This window comes from Peromyscus leucopus, chromosome 14 (genome assembly GCF_004664715.2).
Source record: "Peromyscus leucopus breed LL Stock chromosome 14, UCI_PerLeu_2.1, whole genome shotgun sequence".
NCBI classification, from domain to species: domain Eukaryota; kingdom Metazoa; phylum Chordata; class Mammalia; order Rodentia; family Cricetidae; genus Peromyscus; species Peromyscus leucopus.
In genome coordinates, this window is record NC_051075.1 from 45,224,580 (window position 1) to 45,241,353 (window position 16,774).

General features: G+C 37.1%; 1 protein-coding gene across 4 annotated transcripts in view; it reads left to right on the top strand.

Annotated features, from left to right (window-relative positions):
• The window catches only part of Fut8 (fucosyltransferase 8), a 222,603-nt gene that overhangs the window by 90,237 nt on the left and 115,592 nt on the right, over positions 1–16,774 (top strand). For all 4 annotated transcript variants that reach the window (XM_028876080.2, XM_028876078.2, XM_028876079.2 and 1 more), the window contains exon 3: positions 13,567–13,995. In XM_028876080.2, coding sequence (XP_028731913.1) covers positions 13,793–13,995 — 203 coding nt within the window. In that variant the 5' untranslated portion in view covers positions 13,567–13,792. The remainder of the gene's footprint in view (positions 1–13,566; positions 13,996–16,774) is intronic.

Genomic DNA, 16,774 nt, shown 5'->3' on the forward strand with positions numbered 1-16,774 from the left:
CATACCCCTTTTAGGAAAAAAAAATTACCGAAGGGTGAAAACTGTAATGATTTGATTTCTTAAAATTAGCATTTAGTGATCAGGAATTGTATAAGTATTTTTTTAACTATTTCTGTAGATTTTGCTTTCAAAGAAGTTGTCCTTTACAACTCATACTTTGAGATAAATTCTTCAGTTGACTGTGAGACATGTTAACATATGCTTCATGTTAACAGCAAAAAGTGTGTTTCTACATAATTAGTATTTCTTTTTTTTTTTTTATCATTTGAACAGACAGTTTTAGAGACCCAGATTCAAGTAATAACACCTTTCTCTGAAATACCTTGTGGTTTTCTTCAAAGTCTTACATTCTAGGGGAAGGAAAGTAAGTTCTGTTTTCAGTTGATATTGAAGTAACTTCATAATCTTCTTCATTTTAAGTCAGAAAGTCTGTTCTTTTTGGATAATTTTTCCTCACACAGAAAACACTATGATTTGTTGGTGGGGTTTCCACCATTACTCAGGGGAGTCTACTGAGTTATGTTATTTTAGTTGGATAGAAGATACAGAAACTTCTCGAATACTTTTTGGATCAGGGACTGTTCTGTGTTCTGTTTGCTGGGCTGTCTGTCCCCACCCCGCCCCGCCCCAATCTTCTGGGCCTTTTCCTCCAGCTCTTTATAGTGAATATCAGCATGGAAGAAAAAAAATTCCGATTTTTATAGCTGGAGGGGAGAAAACTAATTGTTTTTATAATATCTTGGAGAACCTTTTTTTTTTTTTTTTTCCAGAGACAGGGTTTCTCTGTGTAGTTTTGGTGCCTTTCCTGGAACTTGCTCTGTAGACCAGGCTGGCCTGGAACTCACAGAGATCCACCTGCCTCTGCCTCCCGAGTGCTGGGATTAAAGGCATGTGCTACCACTGCCTGGCTGGAGAACTTTTCTTAACAAGATCTGTCATCAAGCAAAAAGTCTTTTACCGGAACCTTCTTGACCTTGGGGGAAGGGGTGTTCTCAAGTTCTCTGCCAGCCACTGTTTACCTGAGGAGGTGGAGGGAAGTTGAGGTGCACCAGTGGAGTTCATTGTTGGCACAGGTCAAGAGGAGGCTGAAGCCTGATCATAGGATCTGGTCCCTCCTTCCACACCTTGACAAGGTACTAAAGGCCTCTTTGTTACAGTTTCTTCTACCCATTGTATCCTGAAGCACTTTGGTTAAAAATTACAAGATGCTAAAATGTATGTCCCTCTCTATCCACAGTTTAATAAAGAAAGAATGAGCATCAGAACCACACTCTCAGAGCAAGGATAACAGGACCAAGCTGTGAATTTAAAACAACTATTATTAATATGCCAAGGGCTGCAATGGGAAAAATAACATATAAGAACAGGTGGATAATGCTTAGGAGAAAGATGGACAATCTTAAAAAGAACAGTAGAGAAATGAGATTAAAGAGAAAGAGATTAAGAACATTGTAAGAAGCGGAGCATGGGGATAGCATTCTGTAATTCTAGCTGGTTAGAGGCTGAGGCTGGAGTATGGAGAGTCCCAGGTCATCTTGGCTATGTAGCTATGCCTCCAGTCAGCTGGGTGAGGCTTTCTTTGCTTTACCTGAATAGGAATTGTGGGTAGGCAAAGAGACTCTTTAAATACTGGTCTCTAGAAGCAGCAGCTGCTCTTAGTCCTCCAGGGTTTGGCAGCAGAGAGCCCTGACAGGAGACAGACAGAAGCAGCAACAAGTGGGTCTTTCTAGTGTTATGTTCCTAGGTTATTAGGATGCTTAGCCCTGCTTAGCACTCAGTCCCTTTGTTGACTTGGTGTTGGGACCCTTGTAGCTTGGCAGAGGCCAGTTTGTAGCTCTCAGCCTGGAGTCTGAGCCCCTTGTCCCTGAAGACTGGAGCTCGCTACAACTTCTTGGCATGTTTTCTCTCTGATCTTTATAAACTTTTATCAGCCTTCCATTCTCTCAGTTCTGCTTTTGCTCTTCTCCTTTCTTCTCTAACCTCTCCAGAACGACTTGCTTTTTAAAATATTATTTTAAAATAATGAATATTGCTTAAATAAAAATAGAAGTTTTATTTTCCCCCCAAAACAAGTTTTTTTTTTTTTTTTTTTTTTTTTAGACCATATAGCTCTTTGAATTCTGAGTTGCAAATTTGAGATCTTCCTCTTTCTCATTCTTATTTTAAAAAGTCTAGCTATTTAGTGATAAGTGTTGAGGATCTCCCCTGGACCTGCCCTCTCTAGACCCCACCCTCAGAAAGCCTGCCAAGGGTCAATCTGGTCACCGGACCTGCCATGTGCTCTCCCTCCTGCCTTCCTGAGAGTCACCTGGGAGTTGCTTTGCTCTGTCCATTAAACCTGGACTTAATAATTTGGCTTGATTGGTTTATTGCATCGGCAGAGGAGATTCAGTAACGGGGGATCCAATATGTGTCATTAAATACCGTAATTTCCTAAACCCTCAAACATTGTGAGTATATTAAACAAGGACAACAGACTGCAGACATTGGAGGGTGGCTCTAGATCTCTCTTTTGCTTACATCATCACCACCATCATGTGAGTGTCTACACCACTGAATATGAGGATTTTAAACCTAGGGGATAGAGTCACTTTTGTCATCAATTTTAAGAATGAGATTATTTCTATAATGGAGAATAAATAATTTTGTTAGATGTTAATTCTCTTTTAAAATGAATTGTCTCACAGTACCATTATTTTAAAATTCTTCATGTGTTTAAAGTATTTTATAAGAAGAAAATACTAAAAAATGAAATAAAATACCCAAATAAATACCATAATTATGAATGACAGCATTTGTAATAGATATTTAAAATTAGTTGCTACATGAAGACATGCATACAGATAAAAGCATGGCAGACATTCTTTTAAATGAAAATTTCTCTTTTGTAGCTATTTATTTGTTATTAAGATTATTAGGTGGTTGTTGTATTCTAGACTGAATAATAATTAGTAAACAAAGAGAAATTATTTATCTGATGAAGTTTGTATTTTGTTGTGTAGACAGATATTTAGTATGTCAGCTGGTGATAAGCGTTCTAGAGAAAAGCAGGCGCGCCAGGAAAGGTGTTGCAGTGTTGGAGGGGGAAGCACACTGCTTTAACATAGAACAGCAAAGGCAAGTTTCATCGAGGAAATGGTAATTGAGTGGTGGCTTGAATCTGATGAAGGACAAAGCCATCAAACAGTTAGGCAAGTGTGTTTCAGGGAAATCCGCAAGTCCTGTATGGAGTGCAAACTTCTTTCAAGAACAAGACCAAGTTTCACTATCTAGCCCCAGCTGGCCTTGGCCTTGATAACTTTCCCTCTTTCTGCCTCAGCTCTTAAGTGCTGAAGATTGTCAATGTGTCAGCCCTGACCTTTGTTTTGTTCATCCCATTCTCATTCATTCATATCCTCCCTCTCCTTTTTTCTCCCCCTCTCTCCCTAGCTGCCCTATTGGTCCATCCATGTGTTATTATTATTACCACTACCATTAAAACAACAACAAAACCTCTTCTACCTTTATTCTTAGGCATGGTAGTGATGGTAGCCCTGCAACATCCTGTTCTCCTAGGTATCACCATCTTCAGAGGGTATTACTCTGAGGTTTATGTGTCAAGATGTAGCCTTTTGAGGATTGATTGGCCATGTGGGGAGTTTTGCGATTATTCTCTTTAGGGTCATGCAGTGACAGCAAGTCTACTCTCCTCCTCCCCTCCATCCTTAAGCTCTTTTTGTTTGTAGTATTTTCAAGATTTGTTAGAGAGGTCTACTCTTGTCCATTATTAGTTCATTGGTAAGATGTGTCTTTACTGGATGTTTGAAAGGATTCATGGATGGGATTCTTACTGTGAGAACTTAAAGGATTCCTGGCCCTTTGTGAACATAGGAATTATTAACCATTAGTACCAGAGTACTTTTTCCTCATAAATTATTCTTCCAGGTTTTATTTTAAGGGTCTTTCATTTTTGGTTTCAGGTAATTTAAATAGCTTCTTTGTAAACACAGGTCTTGATGTAGCTCTCCTTCTGGAGTGAGATATTTTCCAACATTTCTTGTTGCCTAGATTTTCCTGAATTCTAATCTATCTTTCCAACTCAATAGTACTGCTGGCTCCTATTTGGACTTCCTCTTCTACATATTTCAGTGCTGCAGACACTGAAGCAACCCTGGGCTGTTTAGGGGCTCACTCGTTTTGTCTTCCTTGTTTAGAGATCAGTTTCCAGCTCTCTGATGTCAGATGCATAATTTGTCCCGTTTTCTAATTGTTTACATTTGGAAGGTATTTCTTTTGTCTGTTTCTTTTGAGATAGGGTCTCACTATGTAGTCCTAGCTGGCCAGGACTATGTAGACCAGACTGGTTTCAAACTCACAGAAATCCACCGGCTTCTGCCTCTTGAGTGCTGGAATTAAATGTGTGTGCTACTATCCCTGGCTGGAAAGTAATTCTCGACCATTCTTATTTCCTTATGGGTAAAAGTGAAGGTCTCATAACATTTTTTTAAAATGAAGAATGATATTCTTAGCAAGCAACAGATGTGTCCTATTACAAATTGAGTACAACCATGTGAAAAATACTAATTTTAAAATGTTGCCTAAATTAAATTTAGTTTAGTAACATTTCTGCTATTCTACATGTAGCTGTAAATAAAGATGTTTTAGCTGCTTTTGATCTAATACTAATTATCAGTCAACTGATGCAGTAAATTAAGGTTGGTGTAACTTTAGTGATTTACAATGGCTGATCTTGTTTTGGTTTTTCTGTGCCTCACTGAAGTTCAAGTCTTCCTTTCTTCCCCTCGCTCTCTTACCTTTCTTGAGTTTAACATGATGAAAACATAACTCTTACTTAGTATGGGACTTCTTATGAAAATGGCTGAATTTCTTTTATCATAAAATATACTATATTAATTATAATCATAAAATAATTATTTTAACCGTGTATTTGAAATAGTTTTAAATGTCTAATAATCAGATTAGATATAATTGTGGGACCATGCTGCACAAATATTTTATTCTATCTCTTGAGATGCTGTGAAATTGTATACATTTATTATTACTCATTATTTCTTTATCTTCCTCCATTAGTCACAAAGCACTGGCAGCATAAGTTGAAGTGAAATAATTGAGAATGTATCACTAAGTATGAAATGAGTAAAAGGAGATGTGTTTGGGCTCAGCTGAGCAGTAATGGCCCTCAGTCCTGGCAAGGTGTGTGTGTGTGTGTGTGTGTGTGTGTGTGTGTGTGTGTGTGTGTGTAAGTAAATCAAATTAGTGTTTGTCAGTAAGAGAAAATGGACTGAAAAGAGAAAATAATAGTTATACAAAGGTACAGATTAGGAAAAAAATCATTTAACTGGGTACTTTTATAAGGACCTTTTATAGCAGTAAATTATACTTAAAGTTGAAAACAATTTAAAAGAAAGTTTAAACTGCTCCCACTTTGTGAATATAATTGAAAATGCCATTAATGAAAATTGGCAAGTTTATTAAATGACTGAATTATGTGATTTTATTATATTTTTATTAACTTATAGAGAATTAGATTTCATTATTGTGTTTTTCAAACAAAATTTATTTTTGTTGTTTCTCGATTGCATTTTATGTTCAAATGACAGATTTTTTTTCCCACTAAATGATCTCAGATTCCTCCTTCCCTCTTTACCTCCCTCTCTCCATTCTTCCCCCACTGCACTGGTTATTTGTTTTGAGATCACCTTGTGTCATTGGCTGGGTTTTGCTCACGCTGTAGTTGAGCATGAGCTTTTTTAGCTATAGTTCTTTCTTGGCTTCATTTCCCCATGCTGGGACTACAGGAAGACAGGATCTGATCATGTAACACAGGGTTGCCTGGGTTTGTGACCCTCCTGGTCCAGCCTCCCTAATGCTGGAATTGCAAGCATGTGCCATACCTATCATTCTTTTAATGAAAAGAACTTTAACAGTAATTATTTTTCAATCAATTTAAATTCAATCACTAATGTAAAATTCTATTTTTCACGTATTTCAGAGACAATAGAATCAACTCAAGTAACTAGTGCTTTAATTAGCAAATGACAGAACTATGCCCATCTTTCCTAACCTTTTTCAGAACAGATGGAATGATTGTAAACATTCACTTCATAATTCTTTGAATTAAAACAAACTAGATAGTCATTACTTCAGAATGCTTCCCTAGTTAATTCTATGTGATGAGATGGACTTAAATTTTCAGGTAAAAAAAAAAATCATTTGTTATATTTTAATGAAGGTTAAGTTTGCAAGGTTAACAGATGTTTAGTTTGACTGTTGTATTTTAATGATGTGCTTTCTTAGTTAAGAAACACTAGGAAGCATAAGTTTGGAAAAAGAAATTATAAACAAAATGTTAGAGAAAAGCTAGTCACGAGTTGCAAAGTACTATTAATTTAAGAACCCTATACGAATTAAGTCAATTCAATTCTAGATTAACATACCCTCAAATCTGTATCTTTTAAAAAGTACTTTGTTGTTCTCAACTCTCTTTAAAATTAAGTAGTACTAAATAATTTATTAAAATCTTTCTTTCTAAATGGCTCCCCTAAGTGAAAGGGGTAGCTAACGTATGTGTATGTGTGTGTGTATCCATACATATGTGTGTGTGTGTGTGTGTGTGTATTAAAATAAGAAAAACAGAATGAAGCAAGCAAAAATAGTAATGAATTAAAATGATGCTTTAATTCTAGCTGAATCCCCCTCTCATTTTCTGTAAAAGCACCATGGTGAAACCAACCGAATTAAAATGTGGAAGGAAGGAGGGATAGAAGAAAAGAGTGATGTCTGTGAAGTTCAGTTTTCATTTAATACTTACATAGTGTGGCAGTTGGAATATAACTAGCCCCATAAGCTCACAGGGAGTGGCACTATTAGGTATGGCTTTGTTGGAATAGGTATGGCCTTGTTGGAAGAAGTGTATCATTGTGGGGATGGACTTTGAGGTCTGCTCAAGCTATGCCTAGTTTAGTTCACTTCCTGTTGCCTGTGGATCAGAGATGTAGGACTCTCAGCTCCTTTTTCAGCACCGTGTCTGCCTGCATGCTGCCGTGTCTACCATGTTGATAGTGGACTGAACCTCTGAACTGTAAGCCAGCCCCAGTTAAATGTTCTCCAAGAGTTGCCGAGGTCATGGTGTTTCTTCACAGCAATAGAAACCCTAACTAAAACACATAGTAATCACATTTTCACATTTCTTCTTGGTGGGGTAATAATGTATGCACATATGAATTTAAAATATTTGTTATCTTTGATACACAAATACAGAATATTCTCTTAATTCATCAAAATTGCTAATATCTTAGAAATTAGTTGGCCTAGTTATGAGTTACAAACTCATAATCACATTAAGGAGATTTCTACAAGGAGTATCTTACTTACTTTAATAGTTATGTACAATAATATAACAGGTTGTGTTTTCTGATGTAATTAACTTATAATATTCAAATAAGTTAGAAGTCTGGACTGGTCATCTGTACCTTCGGCAGTTTAAAGTGGTGGGTTGAAGAGATGGCTGACTGGGTCAGGTGCTTGCTGTGTAAGCATTAGGACCTGAGTTCAGATCCTAGCATCCACATAGACACAAGGTATTTCTTTGAGTGTCTATAACGCCAACACTGGGGTGCAGAAACTGGCAGATCTTAGGGACTCCTCAGTAGCCAGTGTAGCCAAAATGTCAAATACAAGGTTACATTAAAAATACTATCTCAAAAAAATGAGGCAGAGAATTGGTGGAGATTGAGGGAGACATCCTGGTCAGCCTCTGGCCTCACAAATGCTGGCATAGGTAAGTACACACAAGTACACACACACACACACACACACACAAACACACACACAAACGTGCACATACACAAACACACACACACATAAAACACAAATACACACACACACACAAAATAAGGTGGAGAGTGACTGAAGAAGACATACATTATTGGTTGTTGGCAAAGCAAGTAAAGTGATACTATTAATAAACTGAAGTGAAATGTGTACATTTACAATTCTTCTAATTGAGTTGTATGTGTACGTATACACTTGCATGAATATACATTTGATTGGTAACATAATGTAGTGTGAAGAGCAAACTTCTTAAATCTGTCATGGGTTATAAAATGTATGGACAGCTTACCCAACTATAAAATTGGAATATATTCTGTAGACTCAAGTAATTGTGAACACTATGTGATAATATGCATAAACATTGTAAAGCATTTATAAACTCTGGTTAATCTTATCTTTCCTTTGCTCATTAAAAACCAAATATATTAGCCTACTACCATTTATACTCTGTCAAGGTTTTGCTCATCAGGGCTTGTTCTAATTCCTTTTCTATTGCTGTGAAGAGACACAGTGGCCAAGGCCACTTACAGAAGAGTTTGTTAGGGCTCAAGTCTTACAGGGTGAGTGCATGGCCAACATTGTGGGGAGCATGGCTAGTTTGCAGATCTAGATTCAGTGTCTCAAGGAGAAAAAGACAGCTAATGTCTTAGTTTGCATTCTGTTGCTGTGATAAACACCATGACCAAAAGCAACTTTCGGGTTACAGTCCATCACCGAGAGTAGCTGAGTCAGGAACCTGGTGGCGGCAATTGAAGCAGAGACCATTACTCAGCCTGCTTTCTTGTATATACCCCAGGACCACTTACCTACAGGCCAGTCTGATGGAGGTATTTTCTCAAGCAAGATTTCCTCATTCCCCATGACTCTAGTTTGTGTCATGGTGGCAAGAAACTAACGAGTGTAGAGAACAGTTGAGGACGATACCAGATGTTGACCTCTGGCCTCCACACATGCATGGATGTGCATACCTGCTGTGGTGGTGTGAATAAGAATGTCCCCAAAAGTTAATATATTTGATTGTTAGTCATCAGGGAGGACAGTATTTGTAAAGGATTAGGAGCTGTGGCCTTTTTGGAGGAGTGTGTCACTAGGAGTGGGCTTTGAGGTTTCAAAAGCCCACACCAGGCGCCAAGTGTCTTTCCTTCTCTCTTTTGGCCTACAGACCGGGATGTAGCGCACAGCTGTTGCTCCAGTGCCATGAGTGTAGCCATACTCCCTGCCCTGGTGATAATGGACTAAGCCTCTGAAACTGTAACAAGTCCCCAGTTAATGCTTTCTTCCATAAGAGTTGCCTTGGTCATGGTGCCTCTTCACAGCAATAGAACAGTGACTAAGACACCTCTCCCATCCTCCAATACATTGGAGAGTCAAACTATGTTTATGCCTAAACTATGAGGCAGGTCTTACTTAAATGTGCACTTTTAATATTTGTTGTCTATTTTTCCTTGAAAATTTTCTTTTTGGGAGTGTACCAACACTAGAGAAATGCATATAGATTTCATTCTGCTTGTTTTAAAGAGGTCTGGGAATACAACTTAATGGTAGATATGGGCTTATAAAATATTTTAGAAAAACTGTTTTCAAATATAAAGCAAAGGTTAGGTAAGATTGCAATGCTGGAGAGAAAGAAAAGAAAAAGGATAAATAAGTTTTCTAATGACGTCAACCTTCTGCTTAGGAGACCTTTACTAAATAGTAACACAGAACAGGATAACTCAACAAAACATAGCCATCTTCCTCAACATTCTCTAGAAAAGACAACTGTTGCCGGGCGGTGGTGGCGCACGCCTTTAATCCCAGCACTTGGGAGGCAGAGCCAGGCGGATCTCTGTGAGTTTGAGGCCAGCCTGGGCTACCAAGTGAGCTCCAGGAAAGGCGCAAAGCTACACAGAGAAACCCTGTCTCGAAAAACCAAAAAGAAAAGACAACTGTTGTTCCCATTTTACAGATAAAGAAATTGACACCTAGTGAGGTTACCTATCCATAATATAGAGTAATACAGATTCAACTGATCTTAACTCTGTATTATAGCACATATAATTTTAATCTCTATCCCTTGTCAACATTAAGATAAAATTATGTTTTATCGAGTACCTCTTCTTTGCCAAGCAGTACAGATAATGCTTTGCATATCATTAACCTTATTTAGGCCTTGTAACAGTTCTGCTCAAACTTCTGGTCTCATTAATACTGCACTCTAGCTCTCAGATTTAGGAAAAGACTTTAGTAAAAAATTGCTTGTATTTTTGTTGTTCAAGAAACAAAAGTAAAAATATTCTGATTTTTTAGCAGAAGAAATAAATCATTTCTTGTATAGTATTAGAGGGACCAGCCTCAATATTATACATCCCAGGGGCTCAGGAGAGAGAACTACTGACGGCGAGGACTATTATCAGGAAATATAATCGCAGCACACCGAGTTCTATAGTCCACTTGCTTTAATTCCTCTGGCATAACATCCTTTATACACAGCTTCAGTTCTGTTCTCATGTCTAGCTCCTTTCTTGCCTGATTTCTCTCTGTATTTATCTACTGTCCCCTCTAGGTTCTATCTTAATTCCTTCATCTAGTTCTGTCCCTTCTAGGTTCTCATCTATCTAGTTCTTTCCCCCATCAGCTTCTCTCCCATCTCCTTCTCTCCCATCTGGCTCTTCCTCATCTTGTTCTTCCCCATCTGGCTCTTCCTCATCTTCCATCTCGTTCCTCTAGTCCTCTCTTTTTGCTCTTCAATCTAGTTCTTCCCCATCTCAGCTCGTTCCTCTCAAGTTCTTACCCATCTCGTTCTTCCATTCTCTTCTCTTCTCTCTGTCCTCTGCTTTACAGTTATATATCTCCCCCAAATCACAACCCTCCCCTCCACCCAGGACACTCAGCCTGAACTTCCTCAGACAGTGATTGTCTGAGGAAGTAAGGCTTAATTGGCACATCCGCCAGGCCTTCTCAAACAGGTAGCCTGGATGCTTAAGTCTGTTCTAGAGAGTACAGAGGTATCTCTGATAAGGTACTTTCCTCCATCCGGTGATGGACCTGGCCAGATGCTACCAATAATGATAATTACAGCGAGGCTTGAACTGGGAGTTCTGGCTGAGCATAGCTGTTAGCACAGAAGTTTATCTAAATATTCCTAGAAGTGGTTAGGTAAGTAGCTAGAGGTCTATAAAGTTAGTAAGGCTGTAAGAAAGGAGGGGTGTGAGCTAAATTGTGTAAAGCTATTACTTAATGTCTACCTGACCTAGGCGGTGTCCCCTTGTGGAATTTACCTTAAGTCAGGAGACTTGCATGTGGGCTGTTATCATTGTTAGTCCACCTGGGACTAACAATGGGCGCCCACCTGGGTGGTGTTTCCTGTAGTCCTTGAAAGTGGCCAAGGGAGATAATCTGATTCCAGAGAAAGCCTTTCCTGAGGCTGTTCTCCAAATACCTGGAATGTGTATGTCCAGAGAGTCTACACTGTTAGCCCTTCTTAGGGAAAAGTCAGTTGGGAAAGCTATGAAGGCACACATGATTTTCATAACAGAATACAGCTGATATATAACAAGCCAAGTAACACCAAAAACTCCTTGGGATTTGGCTTCCTCTGGAGGAATTCCCTGATCCCTCCAGGTAGTGACTTTGCCATAACCAGCTGAGTTCTTATGATATATTTCTGCGGCCCGCAGCAATCATTTAAATACCTCTATCCTTTTAAAAGTCTGTATTGAAAAAATAAAAAACATTGGCAGGAGGAAGCCCACCATATTTTGATCTATTTAATATTTTTCAGAAGAAGAGTATCATGAGATTCTAAATAGGGGTAAGATCATAAACATTTGAAAAGAAAACAACCCACTTTGAGAAAATTTCGGGATATTGCGTTGACAACAGTAAATCCTAAAGTTTACAAATGATTTTACTTTTAATCCACTTTGCCTATAATTGTGCTCTCCGATTTCAAATTTGCTGTCTCAAGTTTGACATAGATGTTGAATAGCTGATGTGCTCAGTGTCTTTGTACGTCATGTGTGACACAGTCCTTCAGGCATTTACTTGGTCAAAAGTTTTCATCAGTGATTACTAAATGGCAGATACTGCTCTAAGTGCTTGGGAGACAGCAGCAAACTAAATGATCAAAATGATGGCACTCATATTTTGACAGTCATGGTTCAAGCATGACAAGAAAACAACTAGGCTTTGGCTGTGGTTAGCATATGGGAGAACAGTTCAATACTTACTCTTTTAAATCATGATAAGGAAAACTACATAGAAAAATACTCATTTTTTGACTTCCACTTAGAACATATTTGTTAAGAACTCTATAGAATTCTGAGAAACAGTCTCTCAAAAAACAGAGTTAAGGTAATATTAATAATTAAAAACATGATCATGTTTTACTGTTATAATAATTTAATGTTTTATAGTTTATATAATCTCAGTCTTGCTGCAAATATAGTAATTTAATACCTTGGATATTTTGAATACTAGTTTATCAAATTCCAATGTTATTTCTATAACAAAGTATATGTTTCTGTAAACTTTGTTAAAATCTTATCTTTGAGTATTGTGATAACTTACATTATAATTGCAAGTAAAATGTTTCAGCCTATTTTGTTATTCCTTGTTGATTAAATTATTCTTTTTTGAAAGTTTTGTTGTCTATTATTGTCTAGGGAAAAATAAAGTTGTATTTTTTTTGTTTATGTATTTGCACATCTGCCTATCCAATCTCCTAATATCTTGGAAATAGCTAGGGTATATAATAGCTTCAGTATGTGGTATGATGGAAATTTTCAGTGCTATATAAGTTGTTTTTGCAAAGTATTATTAACTCACATGTCCATACTTCAGTTTTTGATGAATTATTAAATTGAATCTATTGCTTAAGCTGCCAGACTAGAATTTTATTTTAATCAGGAAGCCTTGAATATCTGCATTGTTTCTATATATGTGGATAAGTCAACCTCACTAACTGACTCTTCACTTGTAATAGAAAATGGTCCAAGAATGGAGTTGTGCAAGGGGCGTTCCGAGTGTTTAGGAGAAAATGCCAAGAAAACAAGGCGAATCTTGGGACCACAGTTTCTTTAAAAATAGAAAATTCTCGGAATGTGTTTTCATGTCCTTCCCAGGTGTGGTGGACAGGAATGAGTTTACTTCAGGTTATTCATCACAACTGGCTGTTGTTATTTGTCTATACGCCTCTATGGAAAAACATAGCTTTTGCCACATGCAGTGATTTTACACTTGTGTGACTCTTCTTAAAGTATAAATTGATGCTCTGAATAAAGTTGGCTATTGCATGAGACTCTAGTTTACAAGTTAAATAGTGGTAAGATGGAGGGATGAGAAGTTGTAGAAATGAATTCACTCGTAATGAGAACTTGCTTTTCTTTTAGATAATGAACACATTAACCTGAAATACATAGCTGAATTGGTTTTGATTAATTATTCAAAGACATAATCTTTGAATCCCTGTATAAGACTTATTATACAACAATTCAAGAAAGAGTAGTTGTGATGGAATTAGACTTCCAGGCTTGGAGTGAACTATTTGCCATTAGGTAGAACCCTAATGTGTGTGGTTGACTTAAAGTACAAATTTCAAGCGTTCACTTTTTACTGGGTACTGGGTAGCTAAACTGTCTTTCAGCCTCCTGGCCAAATAATACCATGGGGTTTTCTGGGACTCCATAAATGTCAATTTATGTTGTTTTCTGTATCTTAAACAACTTAGTGCATTTCTTACTCTTTCCACAGCATGTAGAGCCACGAAGCACAGGACAGGGAAGCTTCCAACTTGCATCACCAGGAAGATCCTTTTGTAAGAGGCACCACAGGATACCAGAGAGACTGATTTGTCTAAAGCATCATGTGTTGAAACAACAGAAAACCTATGTTCCTGTGTGGCTAACTAGGACCAGAGTACAATGTTTCCAATTCTTTGAGCTCCAGGAAGACAGAGAACGGAGTTGAAACTCTGAAAATGCGGCCATGGACTGGTTCCTGGCGTTGGATTATGCTCATTCTTTTTGCCTGGGGGACCTTGTTGTTTTATATAGGTGGTCATTTGGTTCGAGATAATGATCACCCTGATCACTCTAGCAGAGAACTCTCCAAGATTCTTGCAAAGCTGGAACGCTTAAAACAACAAAATGAAGACTTGAGGAGGATGGCTGAGTCTCTCCGGTAGGTTTGAAATACTGAAGGATTTGATGAAATATTGTGTTTGGCTTTTAGGTATGGGGCCTCATTCTGCTGTTGAAAAATACAATTTCTGCAAACTGTCTTTGCAAAATTTTAAACTATTTTAGTAGGCATTTAAAAAGTGTTAGTGATACATCTATATAGTCAATGTAGGTAAAGTTTACATAGTTGCAAATCATTTTTCATATGAATCAGTATATAAAAACTGTGGTATTAATTTGCTTATGTTTTATTTACAATTATGTTTAGACTGTTGAACACAAACTTTATGTGATTTGTGTTAGTGCACATTAAATTTTTTTTACCCTATGGACTACAACAGAGACATATTTTTTTGAAAGGCTTAGTTACTCTTAGTTAAATTCTTCTGATGAATAGCAAAAATTCATTGTCAAGTAGAACAGTGCATCTGGAACATGGGTAATTATTATCGTTACTTCTAGTCTACTAAAAATTGTGACATAGCTGTTCAAAGACATCAGTTGTTTGGAAAGCCGAAGTCTGGTTTCAGTGGAAAACATCAGCAGTGATATCTATTTATAGATACCTTTACCTCACAGTTACCGAGTTTATAAGTTGTCTGACAACTTCACATCTGAGAATAAGCATGTGTACAGAGCTTTCTGCAGGGCTAGAAATGAAGACAGGAAAACTTTTACATTAGAGGTGGTAATTGGCAGTACTAGCAAGTAGTGTTGAGATAGAGCTGAATTATACATTACTTTTTAGAAACATGATTCATGAATGGAAAGGAGCATTAGAGAGGGCCTGGTTCTCTCACGCCACCATTTGCATCCGTTTCATTTCACACTGCTTTCAGAGCTCAGATGTCTCACATAGTATACTCTGTAACTCATCATCAGTGTTTTTTTTTTTTTTTAAATATCCTATGGCAGATAATGTTGGATGTTAACATTTTTACAAAAACAAATGCAGGCATACCTTTGATGTGAGTTGTGACAGTGGTAATTGTTGTCACAGTAGGATTATTCAGCAAGGAACTAAGTGGTCAGGGACAAGAAAGTGGACGATAATTTCCTGAATTGAATCATCTTATTGGAGGTTCGTCAGGGAGGGTTATGGAAGTTGTGATCTTTGAATTGAAGTTTATATGTGATTCATTATTCTTGATTTAGCCATTGCTAATAATAACTATCATTTATTGGGAATTTGTCATATGCCAGGTACTGTGCCAAAGACAGATTATTTTATCTAATTTCAAGATATCTTTATGAGATTCTAGTAGTGTGTTCAATCATTTTACAGATGAAGAATCATAAGGGATGTTAAGTAATTGAATTTGTCCAAGATTACACTTTAACAAATGGTGGGGCCTTCTTTGGATTCCGGCAGTATAGCTACACGGCCTGAACTCTTATCTTCCTAAGCTGAAAACAGAAAAAGCACTGACCCAGAAAAATCTTAATTAAAAGTCTCAGCAGAGACTTCTCTTCCAGAGAAGATTTTTTCCTTATAATTTAGGCTCCTGAATGATCACTGAATTTTCTGCATGTTCCATCTTTAGTACTGATATTTCTGTTTCCTTTTTTCTTACTACAAAGTATCTTGTTTTTGCTGTATGAAGGAAAATGTGTTATTAATATGAGTTATTCTTAAGAAAAATAATCATAGTATCTTTTAATATTAATTTTTATTATTTGAAAATTATGTATATATGTGTCTTTCTGCATATAGATTTGTGCTCACGAGTACCATGGGGTGCAGAAGGGCATCAGATCCCCTCGAGCTGGAGGTGCAGGCACTTGTGAGCCATTTGATGTCTTTGCTGGGAACTGAACTCAAAGGCAAGATCAGAACCTGTTCTAAAGTCTAAGCCATCTCTCCAACCCCTCATAGGGTCTCTTAAGCCACTTTTTTATATTTTTGTACATTGAAATGAAATTCCTAACAACTGCATTCAAATGTAGAAATAGCTTTTAAGAGCTGACATACTTAATAAATGTAAATACAATCTAGAAACAGATTATACAGATGAGCATATTTTTATAAATAAGCATATAAACTTAGAAAAATAAATGCATGGCTATTTTCCCTCATTAGGGAAGTAAGTCTCCCCAGGCTCTTCTGTAGACCTTACTGGTAAGGCTGTTTGTACACAATCCATGGGGATTTTATTGTAAAGCTAGGACATGAGCCATGGAGGTGCTTGATTAGCATTCAGACTTTTTTCCTTATTATAATTCAGCTAGTATTTTGTGCTCAGTTTGATGTCTATTTTTTTTTTTATAGTAAGACATATATTCATAAGCCAGAAGATAGAGTATTAATTCAGGTAAATGTAATAGTGGGTAATTTCTTTGAGATAAAGGCTTATAAATTGGAGTTGGAAAACAAATCAAAAACCTGAAATGACAGTTTTTAAGATTCAGGACAATAATTTTAAAAGCAGTTACCTAACTTTCCAACTACAATTTGCAGTTTTTTGATACTATGATAAATATAGGAGAAAATTTAAAAAAACATCTTTTTGAGGGATAGAAAGGTACAAGCACATTGTATTGGTATGGCAGTGTCGGGGATATGTGTATGTGTACAATTGTCTGACTCATTGATGAATAATTTCCTTACTGTAAAATGTATTACTTTCAGTGGTCTGTGGGTTTTGGCAAGTGGTCACAATTATGCAATCATCACCATCAAGCTATATCAGAACTCTACTTCTCCCCAGAGTTCTTTTGCTTCTTTTAGTTAAATTTTGTCCCTGTCTCCCGACTGTGACTCCTGTTTATTTGTTGGCTGT